Source organism: Lepidochelys kempii, chromosome 27 (genome assembly GCF_965140265.1).
Source record: "Lepidochelys kempii isolate rLepKem1 chromosome 27, rLepKem1.hap2, whole genome shotgun sequence".
Taxonomy (NCBI): domain Eukaryota; kingdom Metazoa; phylum Chordata; order Testudines; family Cheloniidae; genus Lepidochelys; species Lepidochelys kempii.
The window spans coordinates 19,574,378-19,596,410 of record NC_133282.1 but is presented as its reverse complement, the minus strand read 5'-3'; the positions used below and the strand labels follow the sequence as shown (position 1 = coordinate 19,596,410).

General features: G+C 44.5%; 2 protein-coding genes across 4 annotated transcripts in view; one reads left to right on the top strand and one right to left on the bottom strand.

Annotated features, from left to right (window-relative positions):
* Positions 1 to 181: 181 nt before the first annotated feature.
* Positions 182 to 20,264, bottom strand: LOC140903927 (ras-related protein Rab-18-B-like). Of its 2 annotated transcripts, XM_073325907.1 has the most exons (7): positions 15,464 to 15,670; positions 15,303 to 15,358; positions 14,665 to 14,726; positions 10,796 to 10,868; positions 9,685 to 9,803; positions 8,197 to 8,263; positions 2,789 to 7,144 (listed from the first exon to the last, which is right to left on the bottom strand). In XM_073325907.1, exons 1-7 carry the CDS (start codon positions 15,514 to 15,516, stop codon positions 6,972 to 6,974), a joined length of 603 nt encoding a protein of 200 aa, XP_073182008.1. In that variant the 5' UTR covers positions 15,517 to 15,670; the 3' UTR covers positions 2,789 to 6,971. The 2 variants fall into 2 exon arrangements, with proteins under 2 accessions (XP_073182007.1, XP_073182008.1); XM_073325906.1 differs by lacking the exons at positions 2,789 to 7,144; positions 8,197 to 8,263; positions 9,685 to 9,803; positions 15,464 to 15,670 and adding exons at positions 182 to 1,782; positions 16,575 to 20,264.
* DUSP3 (dual specificity phosphatase 3) overlaps positions 15,769 to 22,033 on the top strand; it is a 22,703-nt gene continuing 16,438 nt past the window's right edge. The window contains exon 1 of one of the 2 annotated variants that reach the window (XM_073325905.1): positions 15,769 to 16,889. In XM_073325905.1, coding sequence (XP_073182006.1) covers positions 16,528 to 16,889 — 362 coding nt within the window. In that variant the 5' untranslated portion in view covers positions 15,769 to 16,527. The remainder of the gene's footprint in view (positions 16,890 to 22,033) is intronic. The other variant, XM_073325904.1, reaches the window with a different exon arrangement.

Sequence of the window (22,033 nt, the reverse complement as noted above, 5' to 3'; positions counted from 1 at the left end):
AATGAATCAGGCTTCACTGCACACTTAGGAGGGAAGCAAATGCCATTCCAACCTGACAGATAAGAACTGTGGCACTGACCAGATAAGTGACTTGCCCATAGTTGGGAAGCAGCAGAGCACCACATCTCTTTTCAGCCCTATGCTTTACCCATAAAGCCATCTTTCTTATGGAGGAAAAATGGAATCATGGCACTGCACAGGAGTCATGTCTGTCCTCAGAACTGAGTGCATACAAATGGCATGACATATTGGAATGATACCCAGGGCTGTTGGAGGTGAGCTCCCCTGCTTCTTAATATGGGAGATAAGACCAACACTAACCCCTTGAGAAGCAGGAGTTACGCTGTGCTATAAGCACTTCAGCTAGAACAGTGCATTGTCAGCAGGTCTCTCACTTCTCCACACCATCCCTTGAGGTAGCACCCACATAGAATCATAGAATATTCAGGTTGGAAGAGACCTCAGGAAGTCATCTAGTCCAATCCTCTGCTCAAAGCAGGACCAACACCAACTAAATCATCGCAGCCAGGGCTCTGTCAAGCCGGGCCTTAAAAACCTCTAAGGATGGAGATTCCACCCCCTCCCTAGTTAACCCATTCCAGGGCTTCACCACCCTCCTAGTGAAATAGTGTTTCCTAATATCCAACCTAGACCTCCCGCACTGCAATTTGAGACCATTGCTCCTTGTTCTGTCATCCGCCACCACTGAGAACAGCCTAGCTCCATCTTCTTTGGAACCCCCCTTCAGGTAGTTGAAGGCTGCTATCAAATCCCTCCCTCACTCTTCTCTTCTGCAGACTAAATAACCCCAGTTCCCTCAGCCTCTCCTCATAAGTCATGTGCCCCAGCCCCCTAATCATTTTCATTGCCCTCTGCTGGACTCCCTCCAATTTGTCCACATCCTTTCTGTAGTGGGGGGCCCAAATCTGGATGCAATACTCTAGATGTGGCCTCACTTCCCTCAGTCTGCTCCAACGCTCCTACTAATGCAGCCCAATATGCCTTTGGCCTTCTTGGCAACAAGGGCACACTGCTGACTCATATCCATCTTATCATCCACTGTAATCCCCAGGTCTGTTTCTGCAGAACTGCTGCTTAGCTAGTTGGTCCCCAGCCTGTAGCAGTGCATGGGATGCTTCCTTCTAAATGTAGAACTCTGCACTTGTCCTTGTTCAACCTCATCAGATTTCTTTTGGCCCAATCCTCCAATTTGTCTAGGTCATTCTGGACCCTATCCCTACCCTCCAGCATTTCTACCTCTCCTCCCTAGCTTAGTGTCATCTGTGAATTTGCTGAGGGTGCCATTCATCCCATCATTCAGATCATTAATAGAGATGTTGAACAAAACCAGCCCCAGGACCAACCCCTGGGGCACTCTGCTTGATACTGGCTGCCAACTAGACATTGAGCCATTGATCACTACCTGTTGAGCCCGACGATCGAGCCAGCTTTCTATCCACCTTATAGTCCAGTCATCCAATACATACTTCTTTAACTTGCTGGCAAGAATACTGTGGGAAACCATATCAAAAGCTTTGCTAAAGTCAAGATATATCACATCCACCACTTTTCCCATATCCACAAAGTCAGTTATCTCATCATAGAAGGCAATCAGGTTGGTGAAGTATGACTTGCCCTTGGTGAATCCATGTTGACTGTTCCTGATCACCTTCCTCTCCTCCAAGTGCTTCAAAATGGATTCCTTGAGGACCTGCTCCATGATTTTGCTGGGGACTGAAGTGAGGCTGAAAGGTCTGTAGTTCTCCAGGTTCTCTTTCTTTCCTTTTAAAAACATGGACGCTATATTTGCCTTTTTCCAATTGTCCGGGACCTCCGCCGATCGCCATACATTTTCAAAGATAATGGCCAATGACTCTGCAGTCACATCAGCCAACTCCCTCAGCATCCTTGGATGCATTAGATCTGGACCCATCCTACTTCTCAGCTTCTGCTCACTCACCCATCCCACATTAAGGGCTCTCCTGCCTGCTGCATCATAACACCATATCCATGTTCCAGACAATTTTCAGATGCATCCCAGTCTTCTGATATCTCACTTCTTCCTCCAGAGTCCCCCAAAATACCCGTCTGAGCTTACCCACTCAACCTCCTTGCTTCACTAGCTCACATACAGGGCTCCGTCTCAGTTTCCCTGCCTCTGTCTGGACTCCCTGTTTGTGGTGATATACAGTAGATATGAACAGGACTGAATTATGTAACATTTACATTCTGCATACCGACTGTTGAGGGCTGAAACAGCTGTCCCTTTTGTGAGATGTAACACACTGTGCATGTGAATTTGTGGTGGGGCACACCAGCAAACCACCATTCTCTTTTACTTTGTGATGAATTGACCTGAATCACCATCTTTCCAATAGTCACATTTTATACATTGCAGCCAGTAAGGTGAAGTGAGATGTTATTCTTTAGGCTGGTTTTCTAAGAGGCCATGGTTCTACAGCTGTTGCTAAGAATATTTAAAAGCTGCTTTAGGATTTAAACATTTTCTCATTGGTCTGTGTTTGATTGAGCTCATCAAGTGCCCCCTGACTTTGTAGCATGTTCTTCAGACTCAGATTTCAGTACAGGAAAACATGCAAGGGCTGATTCTCCAACTGCTTTGCACCTGACACCATCATTTACTTAGGCATATCCGAACTATCCACTCACTTACACCAGTGGCAGTTTTATACACCCATTTTACACAAATGAAAATGACTCTACAAGGAACAAGACAGTACAGAATCAGGCCCATAACTGCTTCAAAATAAGGTAGGACAAATCTGGCAAGTAGCAGAATGTTTATATTTATAAATAAATAATTTTATATTACATTTGTTGTATTACACTAATACACATGACACGCAACATATTAGAAAACGTTAAGAAAGAAAACGTGCGATTTATTTTTATGGACTTGATAGGTATTACCATCAAATGCTTTATTATACACTAAAAGTTAAAATTCAATAATTATTTCTAACTTGACAGTGGTCTTTAATAGTGAGACTCAGTAGGGGATTTTTATTATTATTTTCTTCAGATGTTACATACAACAGTTTGAATTTTAAAATTCTTCCAGTTTTAATTATCTGATGTTTCCTGTTTATGCTGTTTGGGCACTGTTTGCAACTCTCATCTTGAAGACTTTTGTTTTTCTTTATAGTTGGCTTCTAGACAATTTCATTTTTAGGTTTTCTTGCACTAGTTCAAAGATAAAATAGTTGAAAAGCAAACAACTTTTTTTTTTTTAACTAAGCCGTTTCCACTGGAATGCATAACATTCATGGAGACATTTCTATGATGTTTCAGTTTTTTAAAAGTTTAATTTTATCAAACCTAAGATGGGGTCATGTTTGATATGAGTGTCCATTTGAAACTCTAAAAATACTGTATTAAAAAGACCAATTAAACTATTTTCTATTACAGTAATATTCCATGCACATAAAGGTGTGCAGTTTTCATGGCAGGGTACATTCTTAAATGTCTGCATGTGGGTGGTCTAATTCTAATTAGTAATAATGAGAGTGCGTAGCTAGAGACCTACACACTGCTTAGTTATTGATACTACTTACCCATATGTGGGGGGTGGAGTAGCAGGATCTTGCCAGTGCAATTAATTAAAGTGCAAAAGTAGACTACAACAGGAGGGAGCTATTAAACAGCCATTATTTTAAAGCAACAGCATATTTTAGGAATCATTAAATAGTTTACGTCCATATAGCTACTACAGAGCTTGGAGCCCATGCTGACAGATGTAGAGAGAAGATACAAATACTGAAATGACGTTCAGTATTACAGACAAGGAGGCTGGGGCATATTACTGGTTTGTACGGTAGGAGAGGCAGTTTGTTACATTTAGTCCAGTAGCTGATGAGTAGCAAACTCCTACTGAGAGGGTGGTAGACTCCAGTTATTGACTCTATGGTATTCACATAGCACCAGTTAGCATAGTATCTAGGCATGGCAGCAGGACAGTCACAGAATGGAAGCAGCTGCACAGAAGGGATAGCTCAGTGGTTTGAGCATGGCCTGCTAAACCCAGGGTTGTGAGTTCAATCCTTGAGGGGGCTATTTAGGGATCTGGGCCAAAAATTGGGGATAGGTCCTGCTTTGAGCAGGGGTTTGGACTAGAATGACCTCCTGAGGTCCCTTCCAACCCTGATATTCTATGATCTTCTATGATCAGTGGCTGCTGCACGCAGCAATGACTGTACACGTGCTGTGTGCATACACATGCTCTCTCACCCATGGTCACACTGCAGTTCTGGAACTTGTGCTAGGAGTTCAGAAACAGCTTCAGAAACAGCTATGCACATAGGGAACACTGCCTGTAATTTTTAAGGGCTGAAAGGTAAGCCAACCTTAAGTATAATGTTGGGGGGAGGGATAGCTCAGTGGTTTCAGCATTGGCCTGCTAAACCCAGGGTTGTGAGCTCAATCCTTGAGGGGGCCATTTAGGGATCTGGGGCAAAAAATGGGGAATAGTCCTGCTTTGAGCAGGGGGTCAGACTAGATGACCCCCTGAGGTCCCTTCCAACCCTGATATGATTCTATGGTAAGTATTATAGCTGCAACTCTAAGATGCCCTTCTCAGTCTCTTCTATTTCTGATTCCATGAATTCAGATGTCCTCCTGATCCCAGCCAATCCCCCGCCACCTACTCTCACCCTTAAATTCCCTTTTGTTCTCTTCTTATTCATTCAACAGAAGCTTCGGACCTTTATGTTATTCAAGGGATGAATGTTAGGGCTTGTCTGCATGGGACAAGGAGAAATAAGCTACAGTGAACTAAAGCAACTTTACTTCTGAATGAGAGCATCCACACAGGGATGGAATGTGTTTTAATTCAGGCATGCTGACTTCACTACTTTAATTGATTTGTCTTAACTTTCCTAAGTGTCACGCTAGTGGTCACCCTCTTCCACTCACATGCTAGGAAGAGCAGGATAAGAGACTTTTGAGACTAATTTAAACACCATAACTAGCATGAAGCCTTTGGATATTCATTTGTAGCTTAGCTAAAGAGAACCATAAAAAGAGAGTTCCCACAGTGCACGTGGTCCTCTGTAAATCAGCCCAAATCATGAGGACCTTCTTGCAAAACCTGCTGCATCTAACTTATTTATTGCTGTCACAGTGATCTCTTCTGCTGGCTGAGCTTGGCTGTTAAAACCACCAGCCAGGTTCTTGTCTCAGTTGCTAGTGAAACCTGGCAGTAATTCTATAGAAGGCAACATACCTGGGGTCAGAATCTGGCCCAGCAATTTCAAAGTTTTTAGAAGAGCCACAGCTGCGTCCATAACTCAAACTCTTATATGAAGAGAAATGATTCAGTGTAATGGGAAATAATAAAGGTAAGTGGCAACTAATTACCAGAACACCACTATGGAAATTGTAAGAAAATGGACAGAAGGATCTCATTTTCAGTGGAAAATCCTGTAGAACCTCACTTGCTGTCACATAGCTTTAAACCAGATTTTGTATTGATCACATTTACAGTTTGAAGGGAGACTTGACTACATTCCTGATCCTGTAAGGTGCTCCACCCAGGCAGACCACTGGGCCCACACACAGCCCTGTTAATTGCAGTGGGGATCTGCACTGTAGAAGTGGCTTGTGGAATTAGAGCCTAAACCAATACAGTTTTAATAGTCACTGATCCTAGCTGGTGGTAGAAATTATGTAAGAAACAGTGAGGCATAAATCTACACAGAGCTGCATGTAAACTCCTGGGTTTGCAAAGGAGAAGTTAATGGAAAAAGGCTACCTCTTCAAGAGTATGACACTGAAATGATGACTGTCCTCACCCAGAGTATTTTGGATAGGCAGCTAGATTACAGCCGACTTGGGAATGGTTAGCAGCGACATATACTACATAGTGTAGGCCTAGATCTTGCTGGTCATGAGTAAACTTACATATAGCTCAATTTGAGTGCAAGGTTAAATTGTAAAACAAGGGTATGACAGGCTGACTTCTGGAGACAGTGTTTTGGGACGAGCTGAGGTAAGTGGGAATACTTTGAACTGATAAGCTTAAAATGTAGCTAAGGTGAGGACATAAGTGATTGGGCCCTACACAATCAGCAAAGCAACTGGTCCTTACGTGATCCGTATGATGTCCAAACCAATTACATTTAAAAAGTATAGCTGTTAGGAGCTAGAAAAATGTGTAGTGTGTGATATGATTTGCAATTGTGATGTCACCCTGTATCTAAACCACCAGCGTCTAGGCCTGGCTAGTGTGGGCATAGAACTGTTCCATGCCTAATGAAATAACCTGAATGATGAGCTGGAGTTGAACTGAGTTTTTGGATCCGAGAGAACTGGATGAAATGTTCTGGATAAGCCCAGTGGAAAAGGTCTCGGAGGAAGTCCCAGCACATAAAAGTACCTGAACCAGGGAGGCAGAATCAGTGATTATCCCAGATTGTAGCATGGGAAGTGTCTTTTCAACACTTCAAGGGAACGTGGCTGCCTGAGGACCTTGCACGCTTACTGTAGCGATTGAAAGCTTTTCAATAAAGACTGTGGGTTGGACAGCTTGGCTCTAGTATTAGCCCTCTGACGACTAACACTCTGCTGCTATCTGACACTATAGTCTTATTTTAGTGCAAGTTCAAAATTTCAGTATCAAATTGTATGTTACACACAGGGGAAGATAAGAGGGAAGAAGAGTACAAAAGCGTAACAACTGTTTTTGAGCAAAGAATGTCGGAGCAAGAGGCACCATGATTCATGCAAATAAATATCCATTCCATTTTTGACAATATAGTAACCATCAAATCTATTATTTCAAAACCAGGCAGGTGCGTTGAAACGAACTCATAAATGTATGCAGCTAACCCATCTGAGTTGGTCCCATAGCATAAATCACATGTGTCCAGAATGGAAGTTGGTTTGTGTCTTTGGAAGCCCTTAGCAACATGCCTGAAAGTCCAGCTGGTCGGATGGAACAGGCATCTGTGAATTTAAGTAAGTGTACAGTATCCACCACAAAAGTCTTCCTCTGTGTGTGCTGCAGTCTCCAACTGGACTCCACACTTTTGTTTGTCTGTATCCCAAAGTCCTGGAGTCTGTAAGATCTTTATGACCACTTCCTCAAAGGCACATTGTACTCCATCCCGTGTTTTAGCACTGGTCTCTAGAAAGAGGGTAAAACCAATAATTCCTTTTTTTGCGCACAGAATTTTCCGCTTTATAAAACAATTATCTTTGGAGGGGAAGGGATGCTATTTTGTTATTTGCAGCTGAACTTTTTTCCTCCTCAGAGCTCGAGTTTACTGACAAATCATCCCACAGCAGCCTGAAGAGTCTAATTTCCTCTAAAGGGAACTCCATTGTTTCCCCTTCCTTTTTGCATTTTTAAATTGAAACTTCTCCTCAGGTTGTGATCGATCCTGCAAATATATTTTTAGAAAAAGATGGCTCTAGAATGTAAAGTTCTCCCTATACTCATTTGTTCTGCTTCATAGTTAATTCTGCCTTACTGTGGGGCAATGGACTAGATGACCCCTTTAGGTCCTTCCAACCCTACATTTCAAGAGGCTTCACCAGTTGTAGGTTCTCATTTCATTGCATCTTTGCTCATCTTCACCATGATACCATCTCCCCAAGACAGACTGCATTCTACAATTGGCTATAAATTCACCTCCATAACTGTACAAAAAACTCAAAGTTGGAAAATAGGAACTGGTCAAAATTCTGGGTATCAGCCCCGGATAAAGATTCCAGTCTGAGCAGAGTAAGGCTCTGGGGTTTGGGAACACAAAACAACACATCTTACTTTTAAGTCACAGATTTAAATGTGGCTCCCAGTCAATGACACTAATCTTATTTTCAATTGAAATTATTAATGTCTGCAAGATAAGGGTTAGACTGGTGCCAATCTGTTAGGTACACATTATGGGCCTAACTTTCAGGCACCCAAAACTCCAGATCAGGTAAATATGCAGCACCTCAGAAAATAAGGTTCTCTGTGCACACATAGGACACCAAGGCAGTAAAGGAGTCATGTTAATTTAACGAAAGGTGAATCTGAAAGGTACTCACTGCTTTCAGCCATCTGTAGCTGCAATAGCCCAAGAGTAACAAAGAATAATGGCCTGGAGGAGAGCGGCATTCTGTTCATTCATGCTCAGCTGCAACAAAATAACTATCCTATTTGTATATCTTTATTGGCAAAGAACTGCATACCTATAAAGAGCATTGAGTGTTTCCTAGCAAACTGGAGTCCCTCTGTTTTGTTTATCTCACGATCTGGCTGCAGAGAAAAGAAAAGAATAAAAGTAAAATATGCTATACTTGCCAGATCTTGGGAACTCCAAGGAAAAGTGTCATTATGGGTATATTTTCTAAAACTCCTCCAGACACATCGAATTGTTGCTGCAAATCCATAAGTCTATATGGTGATCATAAATGACTGAATGGTTCCATTAGGCTTTACAACCACTGTAACACTGGTTTAAAAATATCATAGTTGTACTGATACTGAGAGCAATATAACCGTGGAAAGATCCCTGGATCCACTACAGCATTTCAAAATAGCTACAGAAAAAATTAAAGGGTCTAAAAGATGGTAAAAATCAGGAAGGTAATAACTGGGCAGATACAGAATTTTGAGTCAACTGACCTTTGTCTGTTACCTCTGATTGATTCTGAAGAACAGGGTGAGATTGACAAAAGTTTTAGTTAGTTGAAAAGTGACTAAAGAAATATTTGACTCACAGAGGAAACACAGATTCAGACACCAAGTTTTCACCTGCAGAGCGGTTAAATCACTGACTGGATCGTTAGACTAAAGGAGGAGTTGTTCATAAAGACCAGTGTAGGAGAAAGAGTGGAGATGTTAGTGTGTGAGGCTGACAAACGGGTAGACAAGGCTGGAAGCGTCTTCAGGAGATAACATGACAAGAGTGGACAAGGAGGAAGGAGCAGAACTGTAAAGGGCCTTGAAGGCAAGCACAAGAAGCTTGAACTCAGTGTGATGATACAGAGCGAGTCAGTGGAGGCATTCAGAGAGAGTGATGCCGTCAGAGCGATGAGCAAGAAAGACTATTCTAGTCACTGCCTTCTGAACCGATTGGAGGGGGTGAGGTGTGTGTTAGGGAGGCGAGCGACGAGGAGGCTGCAGTAGTTAAGATGGGAAATGAGGCCCATTGAAGAAAACTAAACAGTTTAACAGTGCTATGAGTCAGACGAGGAGGGAGAATGACAGCAGATCTGAAACCCAGAGGTAACACCTACAGGGAGACCCAGAGGCTGAGTCTAAGACATACCGCTTGGCCAAAGGGTCAGGAGGAAGGGACAGCAGGGGAGAGAGGGTGGGGTCTTGTAACTCGGATGGCACTTCACTAGAGATGCTCAGGAAGAGTTCCAGTGTAGTTTCTTTTCATTAAATATGATTTGCTCTCTCCATTCTTAATCTTGTTTTACAACAGCTCACCTGATTTAGATCATGTCACAAAATTTTGCACAAAATTCCCAAACAACCTTCTGCCTCTAAGAGGAGGCAGCAAGGAAAGGAGATCTCCAGCCTGCCCCATTTCAGGTTTTTCAGTCAAAGCGGCACAGACCAGGTATGCTGCATGCAGGGCTGTTAGCCTCCTGGTGCATAGGAAACACCTACTGACCACGAATGAGAACCAAGTATATGAGCATAAGATGACACAGCTCTAAACTGACCTTGTCAATTTTATTGCCAACTAACATTTTTACAATGTTGCTCCGCGTAGCATACGTCTCCAGCTCGTTCAGCCAGGTCATTAGTTTTGTGAAAGTGTCTTTTCTCGTGACATCATACACTAGCAACAAAAGAAAGGGACATGGTCAACTGCAGATTCCTGGGCTATTTTTACTGCATTAGTGCTGCCCTCATTTCTTATGTCTTTATTCATTTGAGATTACTTTCAGATAATTGTAGGAGTAGTAGATGTGATCTCTCGGACAGTAGGAATGGCAATTCTAATCCCTGATGACTCAGAGTAAGTATAGTGATGATAGGAAACAAACACCTGTTCCTGTAATATTTAAGGTTGGGGAACCCAACCTAACAGCTGGGGCTTTATGCTGTTACTAGCCTTGAATTCAAGAGCTGACAGTGGAACTGCAGGACATTTTAAAATAGAAAGTTATGTATTTATGGGGGCAGCAGAGTGTGTTCATGTGTGGGTTAGCAACAGACATTTGGAATTTTCAGTACTCTTTTAAAAAGAGACTTCTGGTTATTGGTAACTCCACAACTGTGCTTACTTATCACTAATTAGTTGAATAGAGTGGCAGACTATACCACAGAAGGAATGTATATTCTGTATAGCAGGTTATTCAGCTTTCATAATCACTTGACAATAGGAATCAGATTTTTTCAACTCATGTGATCACAAAGAATGGGACCTGCCATAAGTTATTTGTGCTTTTCACCAGGCACATTTGATATTGTTTCTGAAGAGGGAAATAAAAAGTCTCAGGAAAAGCAGACTTGGAAAACAATTTGCTTTGTAACCAGAAACACTCCAAACAGAAATTACTATAAAGCTGAGAATGCATCTGCTCAATGGTTGAGCTGTCTGTAATATAAAGTCTACAGCTTTTTAGTATAAAATGTTCTGAAGACTTATCATTTCCTGCTGATAAAGGTTAGGAGCCAAAACTCAGCCTAGTGGAGCAGGCATATTGTTAAAACCATGTTAATTTCTCCTCTTGCCTTTTAAGTGAATACCACTGCTTTTGGTAAAGAGGTATTAAAATTTAGTTAGTGATAATGATTTCACAGTTGTGCTAATCATATTCCTCCTACCTAAAATAACAGCTTGAGCTCCTCGGTAATAACTGGGAGTCAGTGTTCTAAACCGTTCCTGTCCCGCTGTATCCTACAGAGGAAAAACCAAAAAGATTTAGAACTAAAGGGTAATTTGCAATATGCGGCATAAACAGAAAAAGTTAACACTGCTTTGACCTGGAATCCTGCGATTAGGATACATAAAGCATAGGCGATGTAGAGTCAGGGAAACAGGCAACAAATATTTGGAAAAGTGATGAGATGAAAAGAAAAACCATGAAAAAAGAGAGGTTATAGTTGAAGTTTAAAGTTAAAGAGGATGTCAGCCTCTGAACCGGAGTAAAGAGGTGAGAAAAGCCAATGGGACTCAGATCTGGAAGGCCATTTAAAAATAAATAAGGGAATAATACTGCAAGCAAAATAATACTATATATACAATGAGCAGGGTTGGAAGTGGAAGAGGTGAGGAAATGGGAATAAATATTCATCCAGTGCAAGACACTACACTGCAGGCAGGAGGAGCAGACAGTGGGTTTGATTCTTCTATTGGCTTATCCTGCAGTAGAAGAAGAGGGCCCGGTATGTGTAAAACATTTTGAGGCTAGCAGGATTCCAAGCAGATGAGAAATTAGATTAAAAGTTATTTACAGGTCAATTCAATTATTAGTGCAATACCCTATATTTCCCTCCAGAAAGACTTCAAACATTTCCAGAGTGCATTATGAAATCCAAACCCGCACAGAAAGGACTATAAAGGGGCAAAGGAATATGAAATTTTACCCACGATTTCTTTTATTTAAGTTAAGTGCCAGTGTTGACACAAGAACAAATGGATATAAACTGGCCATCAATAAATTTAAGGCTTGAAATTAGGCAAAGGTTTCTAATCATCAGAGGAGTGAAAGTGAAGTTCTGGAACAGCCGTCCAAGGGGAGTAATGGGGGCAAAAAAATCTAACTGGCTTCAAGACTGAGCCTGTAAAGTTTAGGAAGGGGATGGTGTGATGCAACTGCCTACAATGGCATATAGTCAATCTGCAACGGCAAGTAGCAAATGTCTCCAACAGCCCGTGATGGGACACTAGTTGGGAAGCTCTCTTAGTTATGACAGAGAATTCTTTCCCAGATGTCTGGCTAGTGGATTTTGTCCACATGCTCAGGGTCTAACTCATCACCATATTTGGGGTCAGGAAGGAATTTTCCCCCAGGGCCAGGTTGGCAGAGACTCGCGGGGGGGCAGGGGTTCACCTTCTTCTGCAGCATGAGGAACAGGTCCTTGCTGGTTTGAACTAGTGTAAATGGTGGATTTCTCTGTAACCTGAAGTCTTTAAATCATGTTTTGAGGACTTCAGTAACTCAGCCAGAGATTATGGGTTCCTTATAGGAGTGGGTGGGTGACGTTCTGTGGCCTGCAATGAGGTCACACTAGATGATCACGATGGTCCCTTCTGGCCTGAAAGTCTATGAGTCTGCCTCAGAAATTTCCATTTAAATATATGTAAGGATTACAATACCTAGACATGCTGGACATCTACACCATCATGTAATTTCTCTACTTTGTTAAGCAAATATTCAATCATAGGTTTGGCATGGTATTCACTTACAAGGGCTGACCTGTTTTTATTAAGCAGTTTGTTATTATACCCTTAAACCTCCAAGTACAAAAGGATACAACAGCAGAGCACTCCTTTGTACCAATGCAACTGTCAATATGAAAGAACAAAAAAGAAATGGCTTCTAAATGTTATCCTCAGTTTTAATAATAATGAAAATCCTGCAGTGTCTGATGCAATCTTAGTAAAATAAACACTTAAAAAATTTCTCCTGGATACCTGACTAATGGAAAAGAAGAGGAAAGATTTTAAAGCCACTACACAAAAGTGATGTTCTTAGAAATAAGCAGCTCTGCTTTAACATCTGGCATGCTAAGGCAGATCACATACAGCCACAGGGAATTTCAGAACATTCCCTGCTGAGCCTTTATGAAATTGTAAAGTACACAGAATGCAGGGCAAGTGCTATGTTCCAAGTCTGTTTGATATTCTAGAGATGACCAATTTCCCCACCAAGCTTTTGAAATCTTATTTGTTTTCCAAATACTAATTCCAGAACAGCCAGAAAAACAAATTTATTATTTTCAACCTTATCTATGATTTTTAATTTTTACAGAGCACCAGTCATCAGAGTACCTATGCACAGTACACAGTAAACTGGCATAAACATTAAACAAAGATGGACTCTGCACATCTTTCTGGGGATTGGCGGCTTGTTTATGGATTTTCTTTTATATAATACAGCTTCACGTCAGTAATGAGTGATTTCTCCTGATGCTGTTAACATACTGCTGCAAAGGTATCTTTTTCAGTAGCACAATTTGCACAGGCTCTGCCCTTGATTTTGAGCTCAGAACAGCAAGACACAGCCTTGTGACTGAGGCTTGGTCATTTGAATTCCCTCTTGGCAGAGCTGCTTCTTTGCTTGCGACTTGTTCAGAATGCAAGAAGCATATTTCCTCCCTGGTTTGAACAACCATGATTGTATTACTCCTGCTTTATATACAATCAGTGTGTAAATTATGCAAACTGGCAGGTTACCTATGATAGCATTTTTTGTTTTGTTTTTATTTTAAAGCCTTAATAGTATTGGTCCAAGATAATGTATACGAGGTCTCATGCATATGAGCATCTACCCCCCCACAATCCACCTTTTAGATCTGAGGCTGACAGACAATTGTGCCCTCATGTGTATGGAGCCTTCTCCTCCTGAGTTTAATTTCAGTCTCCCTCACCTCACTTAAACAAGAAAAGCTGAGGATCTGAGAGAGGAGAGGGGCGGAAAACAAACAGAGAGGAGAATAATAGGCATCATGTATAAATATATTTTTGGGAGAGCGAGAAAGTTTCAAGTTTTTCTTTTAATTTTAAGTGGGACATTTTTAAATAGATTTTTATTTGGCGTATTTTAGAACATGATCATTCTGTTGCACTGAGCACCAAGTACTGTGGATGTGGGTGTGGAGAGGAAGCTTTAAAAATATTATAATTATATTTCCCATGCAGTTGTAGTCTGGTGTCCTAATTTTCAGAGGTTCTGAATTCCTCCACTGAAACCAACAGTTGTGGGCGAAGGCTCAGACCCTCTGAAAATAGGTCTTTAGCCTTAAACAGAGATTACAACACTAAATTCCCCTTTCCCATTAATTGATGGAATGGGGCAATGCCTGGCAAGTGTCGAAATAAAACTGTCTAGAGTTTGTTTTCAGCATGGTGCTCCGTGAGTTCAATGCAAAACAGCTAATAGAAATAATACTGCCAAATCCATACAGTAGCTGTTTTGGGCATTTCATCCCCATTAGGTCTTGGCTGTTCAAGGGTTGTCTACCTGGGGCTCAATCCTCCCCTTTCATGCATGGCTGTGTCTTGTCAAGTCCATTAATGCACAGCAGAGCAGTCCAGAAGAACTAGTGAAGCTAAGCTGACCAGATGTCCCGATTTTTTAGGGACAGACCTGATATTTGAAGCTGTGTCTTATTTAGGCACCTATTACCCCCTCCACACACACCCACCCACCCACCCCTTATCACTTGCTATCTGTTCACCTGAAGTGAATCCCAGCTGCATATGTAATGGCAGGAGTGAGCCCTTGGAATTTATGCTGCAGTGGAAATAAACCTCGGGATGAAAGTGATGAAATGTGACAAGCTTTTCAAAAAAGGAGCCTAGCCCACTTCACACAATTTTACAGTAGCAGAACCATGGTACTTAAATACTCAAGATACTGTGTATGCCGCATACCCATTCACTACTAAACACTGTTTTAAAGTACAGCAAACTTTAGTAATATAAAAGGGCAGTCTTTTTGTCTTTATCCCTCCTGGGCAAAACTTACCCATATTGCAAGTTGCACTGGATTGCCATCAACCATCATTCTCTTAACTTTAAAATCAACACCTGGTATGCAAAAGAGAGGGAAGCAAGGTCAGGACAAACACAGCGAGAGGCTTTGCTACTCTCTGCGTGTAAAGAAAAGGAGTGCTAGTGGCACCTTATTCGAGACTACCTAAATTGGTTCGTCTCTACGGTGCAGCTAGCACTCCTTTTCTTTTTGCGACGGACTAGCGCGGCTGCTTCTCTGCGTTTAGTTTAGTTGCTATGAAGTTCGCCAACACTTGGTACCTCGCGACACGGCAGAGGTGCAGTCCCTTCACCGCACAGGGTGTACACAGCCTCTCACACGGAGAAAATGCATGAACAAACACAGGCTGCGCGTGGTCATAACAGCCAGTTATGAAAGCCTCGCGATCCTCTTTAGGAGGCCTCTGCCGCGCTCCTCCTCCTCCCTCTCCCAAATCCGGATCCCTACAGCCGGTGTCATCGCTGGCCCTGGCTCCTTACACCTGCCCCATTTCAACCTCCTACCCCCTGTAACGCTGCAGGTTTGGGGGACTCCCCTGGGGCGGCCTGGAGCTCGCGCACGAGAGCTCAGAGATCCCCCGGAGCCCGGCCAGGGGAGCTCGCAGCACTCACCTATCGTGGGGTTCAAGTGCGGCTCAAACGTGTCATCGGTGAATCTCAGCAAGAGACTGCGGGAAAAGCAGAGACGGGTGAGCGGGCCGCACAGGCCCAGCGGCCTCCCAGGACCCCCACCCCCGAAACCGGCCCCGCCGCTCCCGGAGCGCGTTCCGCACCTGGACTTCCCCACCGCGCTGTCCCCAACCATCAGCAGCTTCAGCGTGGCCATCGCCTCGATCGGCGCCAAGGCCGGGCCTTGCGCAGCTGCCTCCGCGCCCCGCACTGCCAGGGAGAGGCGCCCGGTGCCCAGCTCCGCCCTGCAGTCCCGTCCCACCGCCTCCTCCCCGGGCCATGCTGTGAAAGTCCCGGAGAAAGCAAAACACGCCCAATTACCGCCCGCCCCCGGCCCGGCCCGGCCCGGCCGGCGCAGAGCGGCCCGGGAGCGATCCCGGCGCAGGGCGCAGGACACACAGCGCCTCCCAGCCGGGGGAGGCAACGACACACAGCGCCTCCCAGCCCGGCCACACAACGACACACAGCGCCTCCCAGCCCGGCCACACAACGACACACAGCGCCTCCCAGCCGGGGGACACAACGACACACAGCGCCTTCCAGCCGGGGGACACAACGACACACAGCGCCTTCCAACCCCGACACACAACGACACACAGCGCCTTCCAGCCGGGGGACACAACGACACACAGCGCCTTCCAACCCCGACACACAACGACACACAGCGCCTCCCAGCCCGGCCACACAACGACACACAGCGCCTCCCAGCCCGGCCACACAACGACACACAGCGCCTCCCAGCCGGGGGACACAACGACACACAGCGCCTTCCAGCCGGGGGACACAACGACACACACCGCCTCCCAGCCCGGCCACACAACGACACACACCGCCTTCCAACCCCGACACACAACGACACACAGCGCCTCCCAGCCCGGCCACACAACGACACACACCGCCTTCCAACCCCGACACACAACGACACACAGCGCCTCCCAGCCCGGCCACACAACGACACACACCGCCTTCCAACCCCGACACACAACGACACACAGCGCCTCCCAGCCCGGCCACACAACGACACACAAAGTTCCATGGGGCGGGCGGGGGCCCAGAGCTGGAGGCGAACTCGACACCTGCTGCCGGTTCCCGGGGCTGCGGTGCCCTGTCCGGGGGCTGAGGGGAGGGACGGACAGTGGGGCGCGATTCCCCCGGAGGAGGCGTCAGGATGGGGGGCAGCGGGACTCGGGGAGCAGCGGGGCAAGGAAAAATCACCCCCGCGGGGCGTGCAGCTTTCGTGCTCAAAGTGACCCGTCTGTGCCCGGCTGCTGGGTGTCGCTGGCAGAACCAGCTGATCCCAGCCGCTCCTATCAGGCTCAGCCCAGCGCTCGTGGGGGGAGAGAAGCAAGGCCCTGCCTGGAGCTGCGGAGTAAGAGTGGGGGCTGCAAGGACTGGCCTCGATCTGGCCATGTCCGACTATCAGATCTCAGTGGAGGAGCTGAACGACCTGCTGGCTAACGGGAGCGGCTGCTACAGCCTCCCCAGCGCGCACAGCAACGAGGTGGCACCCCGCATCCACGTGGGGAACGCGTGAGTGCGGGGGCGGCTTTGGCGGGGGGGAGGCCCAGGCAGTGACTTCCCGAGCCAGCACAGCTGCGAACGGCTCCCACCGGCCTGATTTGAGGGCGGGGGCTGGGTGAGCCGAGGGTACGGGGGAAGCTGGGTTGCTGGTGACCTAGGGAGTCTGGCTCCCGACTCCTAACTCAGTATCCGAATATTTGTGAGAACTTGGTTGGGGCCTAGGAGGTTGTGGGTAGTAAAGGTTTGTGGGTTAGGATTACGTGGCCCTGGACATCCATGGTTCCTAGGTTGCAGTTAGGGGAGCCTGCGTGTGTGTATTCCGAGCTGTAGGGCCCTGTGGTGTTTGCTAAAGGGTTTTGGTGGTCCCCTGAAGTCCCAGAACTGAGGGATATTAAAATAAAAGCTGTCAAAGCTAATTCAAGAGTGGGCTAAAAATGGATGAGAAATCTTGCTGGCTAGGCTCTGACCTGAATGTGACTGTGTCCGCACTAGCCTTCCCCCTGTGTAGCTGTCCTGGGAGTTGCAGTCCAAGTTCTACAGTCCTATGCTCCACAATAGACACTCCACAGAAATGGGAGCAAATATTCAAGAAAATGTGTTGTTTGCCCAGGAGATGGCTTTTTGCTTTTTTTTTTTTTTTTTAAATTCTCTCAGCTGCTTGGAGGTGGGTTAGGATGCCAACAACATTCTCCACCCTGGCTGGCAAAATGCCTGGGGCTGTTCCTGTTCTCAATTGTAAGGTATTTACATTCACTCCATCCAAACTGTGGGTTCTATTCTCTGCTCTGCTTCTGACCTTCTGAGAGACCTTGGGCAAGTCACTACATTGTTCTGTGCCTTGGCTTCCCATCTCAAACTTTGTCTTGTCTGTTTAGACTTAAGATTTTGGGGGAGTGGACTGTCCCTTTATAGCAAAAGGTGGGTCTGTAGGCGCTAACGTAATACAAATAAAAATAAAACTAGGACCTCCACCTTTATCCTAAACACACAATAAGCTCTGCCTTGGTCCATAAGAACATAAGAATGGCCATACTGTATCAGACCAATGGTCATTCTAGCCAACTATCCTGTGTTCCAACAGTGGCCAGTGGCAGATGCTCCAGAGGGAATGAACAGAACAGGGCAATTTCCAGTGCCCCATCTGCTGTTGTCCAGTCCTAGCTTCTAGCCATCGGAGGCTTTGGAACACCCAGAAAATGGGGTTGTGTTCCTGCCCATCTTAGCTAATAGCCATTGATGGACCTATCCTCCACAAATTTATCTAATTCTTTTTTTTAACCTACTTACATTTTTGGCCTTCACATCATCCCATAGCAGTTTGTTCCATGGCTTGACTGTGCGGTATGTGAAATACTTACGTATGCTGGTTTTTAAAACTGCTGCCTATTAATTTCATAGGGTGCCCCCTGGTTCTTTTGTTATGTGAAGGGAGTAAATAACACTTTTCCTTCACACCATTCATAATTTTATACACCTTTAACATCACATCTTAGTTGTCTCTTTTCTAAGATGAACAGTCTAAGTCTTTTTAATCTCTTCTAATACGGAAGCTGTTCCATACCTGTAAGTTTTTTTGCCCTTCTCTGTTCTTTTTCCAATATTAATATATCTTTTTTGAGATGGGGCAGTATTCAAGCTGTGGACATACCATAGATTTCTATTGTGATACTATGATATTTTCTGTCTTATTATAGAATCATAGAATTTTAGGGTTGGAAGGGACCTCAGGAGGTCATCTAGTCCAACAGCCTGCTCAAAGCAGGACCAATCCCTAACAAAATCATCCCAGCCAGGGCTTTGCGAAGCCTGACCTTAAAAACCTCCAAGGAAGGAGATTTCACCACCTCCCTAGGTAACCCATTCCAGTGCTTCACCACCCTCCTAGTGAAAAAGTTCTTCCTAATATCCAACCTAAACCTCCCCCACTGCAATTTGAGACTATTACTCCTCATTCTGTCATCTGGTACCACTGAGAACAGTCTAGAGCAATCCTCTTTGGAACCCCCTTTCAGGTAGTTGAAAGCAGCTATCAAATCCCCCCTCATTCTTCTCTTCTGCAGACTAAATAATCCCAGTTCCTTCAGCCTCTTCTCATAAATCATGTGCTCCAGCCCCCTAATCATTTTTGTTGCCCTTTCCTGGACTCTTTCCAGTTTTTCCACATCCTTCTTGTAGCGTGGGGCCCAAAACTGGACACAGTATTCCAGATGAGGCCTTACCCAATGCCAAATAGAGGGGAATTATCACATCCCTCGATCTGCTGGCAATGCTCCTACTTATACAGCCCAAAATGCCATTAGCCTTCTTGGCAACAAGGGCACACTGTTGACTCGTATCCAGCTTCTCATCCACTGTAACCCCTAGGTCCTTTTCTGCGGAACTGCTGCCTAGCTGTTCAGTCCCTAGTCTGTAGCGGTGCATGGGATTCTTCTGTCCTAAGTGCAGGACTCTGCACTTGTCCTTGTTGAACCTCATCAGATTACTTAAGGCCTAATCCTCTAATTTGTCTAGGTCCCTCTGTATCCTGCCCCTACCTTCCACTGTATCTACCACTCCTCCCAGTTTAGTGTCATCTGCAAACTTGCTAAGGGTGCAATCCACGCCATCCTCCAGATCGGTAAAGAAGATATTGAACAAAACCGGCCACAGGACCAACCCTTGGGGCACTCCGCTTGGTTATCTTATCAGATCATCAGGTGTGTAGAAGGTGTATGAACAGTGTCCCACAACAGTAGCAAGGACTCCACAGGATAGAGCAACATTTTGGTATAAATCCACTCTACACTCTAATTTCCTATGTTTTGCTGGCCTCTAGGGCCTGTTGCAAAAGAACATACGTCTTCCCTTTGGTGTGTGGGAGAGGAGAATCATGTTTTGGCAGGCTGGTAAGAGCCTAGTTGTTGTAGCCGTGTAAGTTCCAGGATATTACAGAGACAAGATGAGTGAGGTAATATCTTGGACCAACGTCTGTTAGCGAGAGAGACAAGCTTTTGAGCTACACAGAGCTCTTCTTCAGGTCTGGAAAGGTACTCAGGCCAGGTCTGCGCTACAGACCTATGTTGGTGTAATGACGTTGCTCATGGGTGTGAAATCCATGCCTTGAGCAATGCACCACTTAGACAGCACTATGTCGATGGACTGACATAGCTACCGTGGCTTGTGGTGGTGGTTTTACAGAATGGCTAAATGAGTGATCTTACAGTGGTGCAGCTGCATCAGAACAGCTGGGCCACTGTAAGCTCGCTAGTGTAGACATGGCTTAAAGGGCTAGCAGCTGCGCTACTGTAGCACTTTACATGAAGACAAGCCTTCAGAGTGTCACAGCTAAATACAAGATCAGACAGAATGAATGGTCCCATAGCATATACTCTAGGGGAAGTGACCCATTAACACCCCTGTAGTCATAGAACAAAAAGGAGGGGGGTTAGGGGTTACAGATCGTTGAAATAAGCAATAAATCCAGTGTCTTTATTAAATGAAATATGGCTTATTTCAACAATCTGCAACCCACTAACTCCCCTTTCTTTTTATCCTTTGACTGCAGGGTGCTAACAGGCCACTTCACCTTGAATGGTCCTGTACTTTAGCATAAGTAGTTAGAATATGTGCTGTTTGATCTTGTATTTGGCTGTGATACCCAGAGCCCTTTGCCAGACTCTGTGTACCTCAAAAGCTTGTCTCTCTTACCAACAGAAGTTGGTCCAGTAAAAGATACTACCTCACCCACCTTGTCTCTCTGGGAAGAGACTTAAAATGTAAAATCTGTGCCGTATGTACACCTGGACTGGTGGATAGTGCTGATCAGAAATTTGTGGGGGGGCGGAGGGACTGAAGATACTTTCCCTTTAAATGGGGATTTCATAATTTCCATAGCAACATGTTGTGATTTCACAAAGCTAGGATTATGACTTCACTGCAGGTTCAAACAAAAGGTAATGCGAGGTTGAGGATGGCACAAGCCCTTATCCAAACACGTGAATCTTCACGGTAGAAATGGGGATTCTAGGAGTTAGTACAAGTTAATGACATTGCATTTGTACAGACATTCTCTTTTTTTAATGTCTGCCTTATCATTAAAGACTCTGTTCAAAATCCATTAAATCAATCAGCAAAGTAACTGTGGAGGACGATGGTATAGCGTGATTTCTGTGTAAGTTTTGTATTGCTCTTATGTGGCAGTACAGAATGTCAGAACGGTGTGAATGTGTTGACAAATGAAAGCAGTTATTTATTCTGTTTGTGGAACTGAAAGGTCAGATCTCCAATTAATTTGATAAAATCTTTCCCCAAAGTAACTTTCTGTGTCTATTTAACTTATTAAATCAACCATAATAGCTCATACAAACTATGTCCTGCAAAAATGTTCTGTTATATGATTGTTCTAATTCTAACAATTCAGGTTGTATAGCAAGTCCATATGAAGAAATCTGGAGTCCTATCTTACATTACAATAGAACCAGTTGAGTCTTCATTCTTACTAAGTAACAAATGTAAAAAAAATCTAGCTAAGTGATGGTGCACTGATAGTCTGTGTGAATTGAGATGGGTTGAATGGTTCACGGCTTGCTTTTGGCCCTCATGTAATCCTTGTCTCTGATGCCTCCTGAGTTGTTGTCAAAAGCACTTTGCAAACGTTGCAGCAAGATAGTGCTGGACAGCAGTACGGCAAATGTTCTCCCAAGGAGAATGAAGTGACTTGATTATTTGCTCTGACACTGAAGCATCAACCCTGATCTGGATGGATCACTTCCTTCTTGGGATAGATCGCCTGATTTATCACTGCCCAGTGGAAGCACTTAAAAAATTTTTTTTTCCTAGAGCAGACACGTCCCTGCAGGGTTTCAGACACAGGGAAATCGCAAGCCCAGTGAGTGGCATGTAGGCAACAGGATTCAAACAGATGGATGAAAATATCTGAGCTGGATTCAGAATAAACTTTTGATTGAAACCTACTGGACTATTTCACATTGTGGTATGTCTGTTTTTTCTTGTGAATGAATCATCCAGAGCTAAAAATGGGAGTGGTGTTAGAATATTCAGGGATCTCACTTAGCTCAGAAATTCAGAAAGGTGAGATTAAATTGGAACATAGACAATGCAATATGAACAGTCCCTCTGTTGTGTGACTTAGTGCCAAAGCACTAAATTTTCCA

Bases quoted from the DNA above. Each gene is read 5' to 3' on its own strand.
- LOC140903927 (XM_073325906.1), bottom strand. From the start codon at position 14,703: ATGATGGTTGATGGCAATCCAGTGCAACTTGCAATATGG. The intron at 10,869-14,664 runs GTAAGTTTTGCC...TTTCCTCTGTAG, and splicing joins CAGTGCAACTTGCAATATGG to GATACAGCGGGACAGGAACG. The intron at 1,783-10,795 runs GTAGGAGGAATA...TGTTTTTAAAAG, and splicing joins AGCTCAAGCTGTTATTTTAG to GAAAGAAAGAGAACCTGGAG.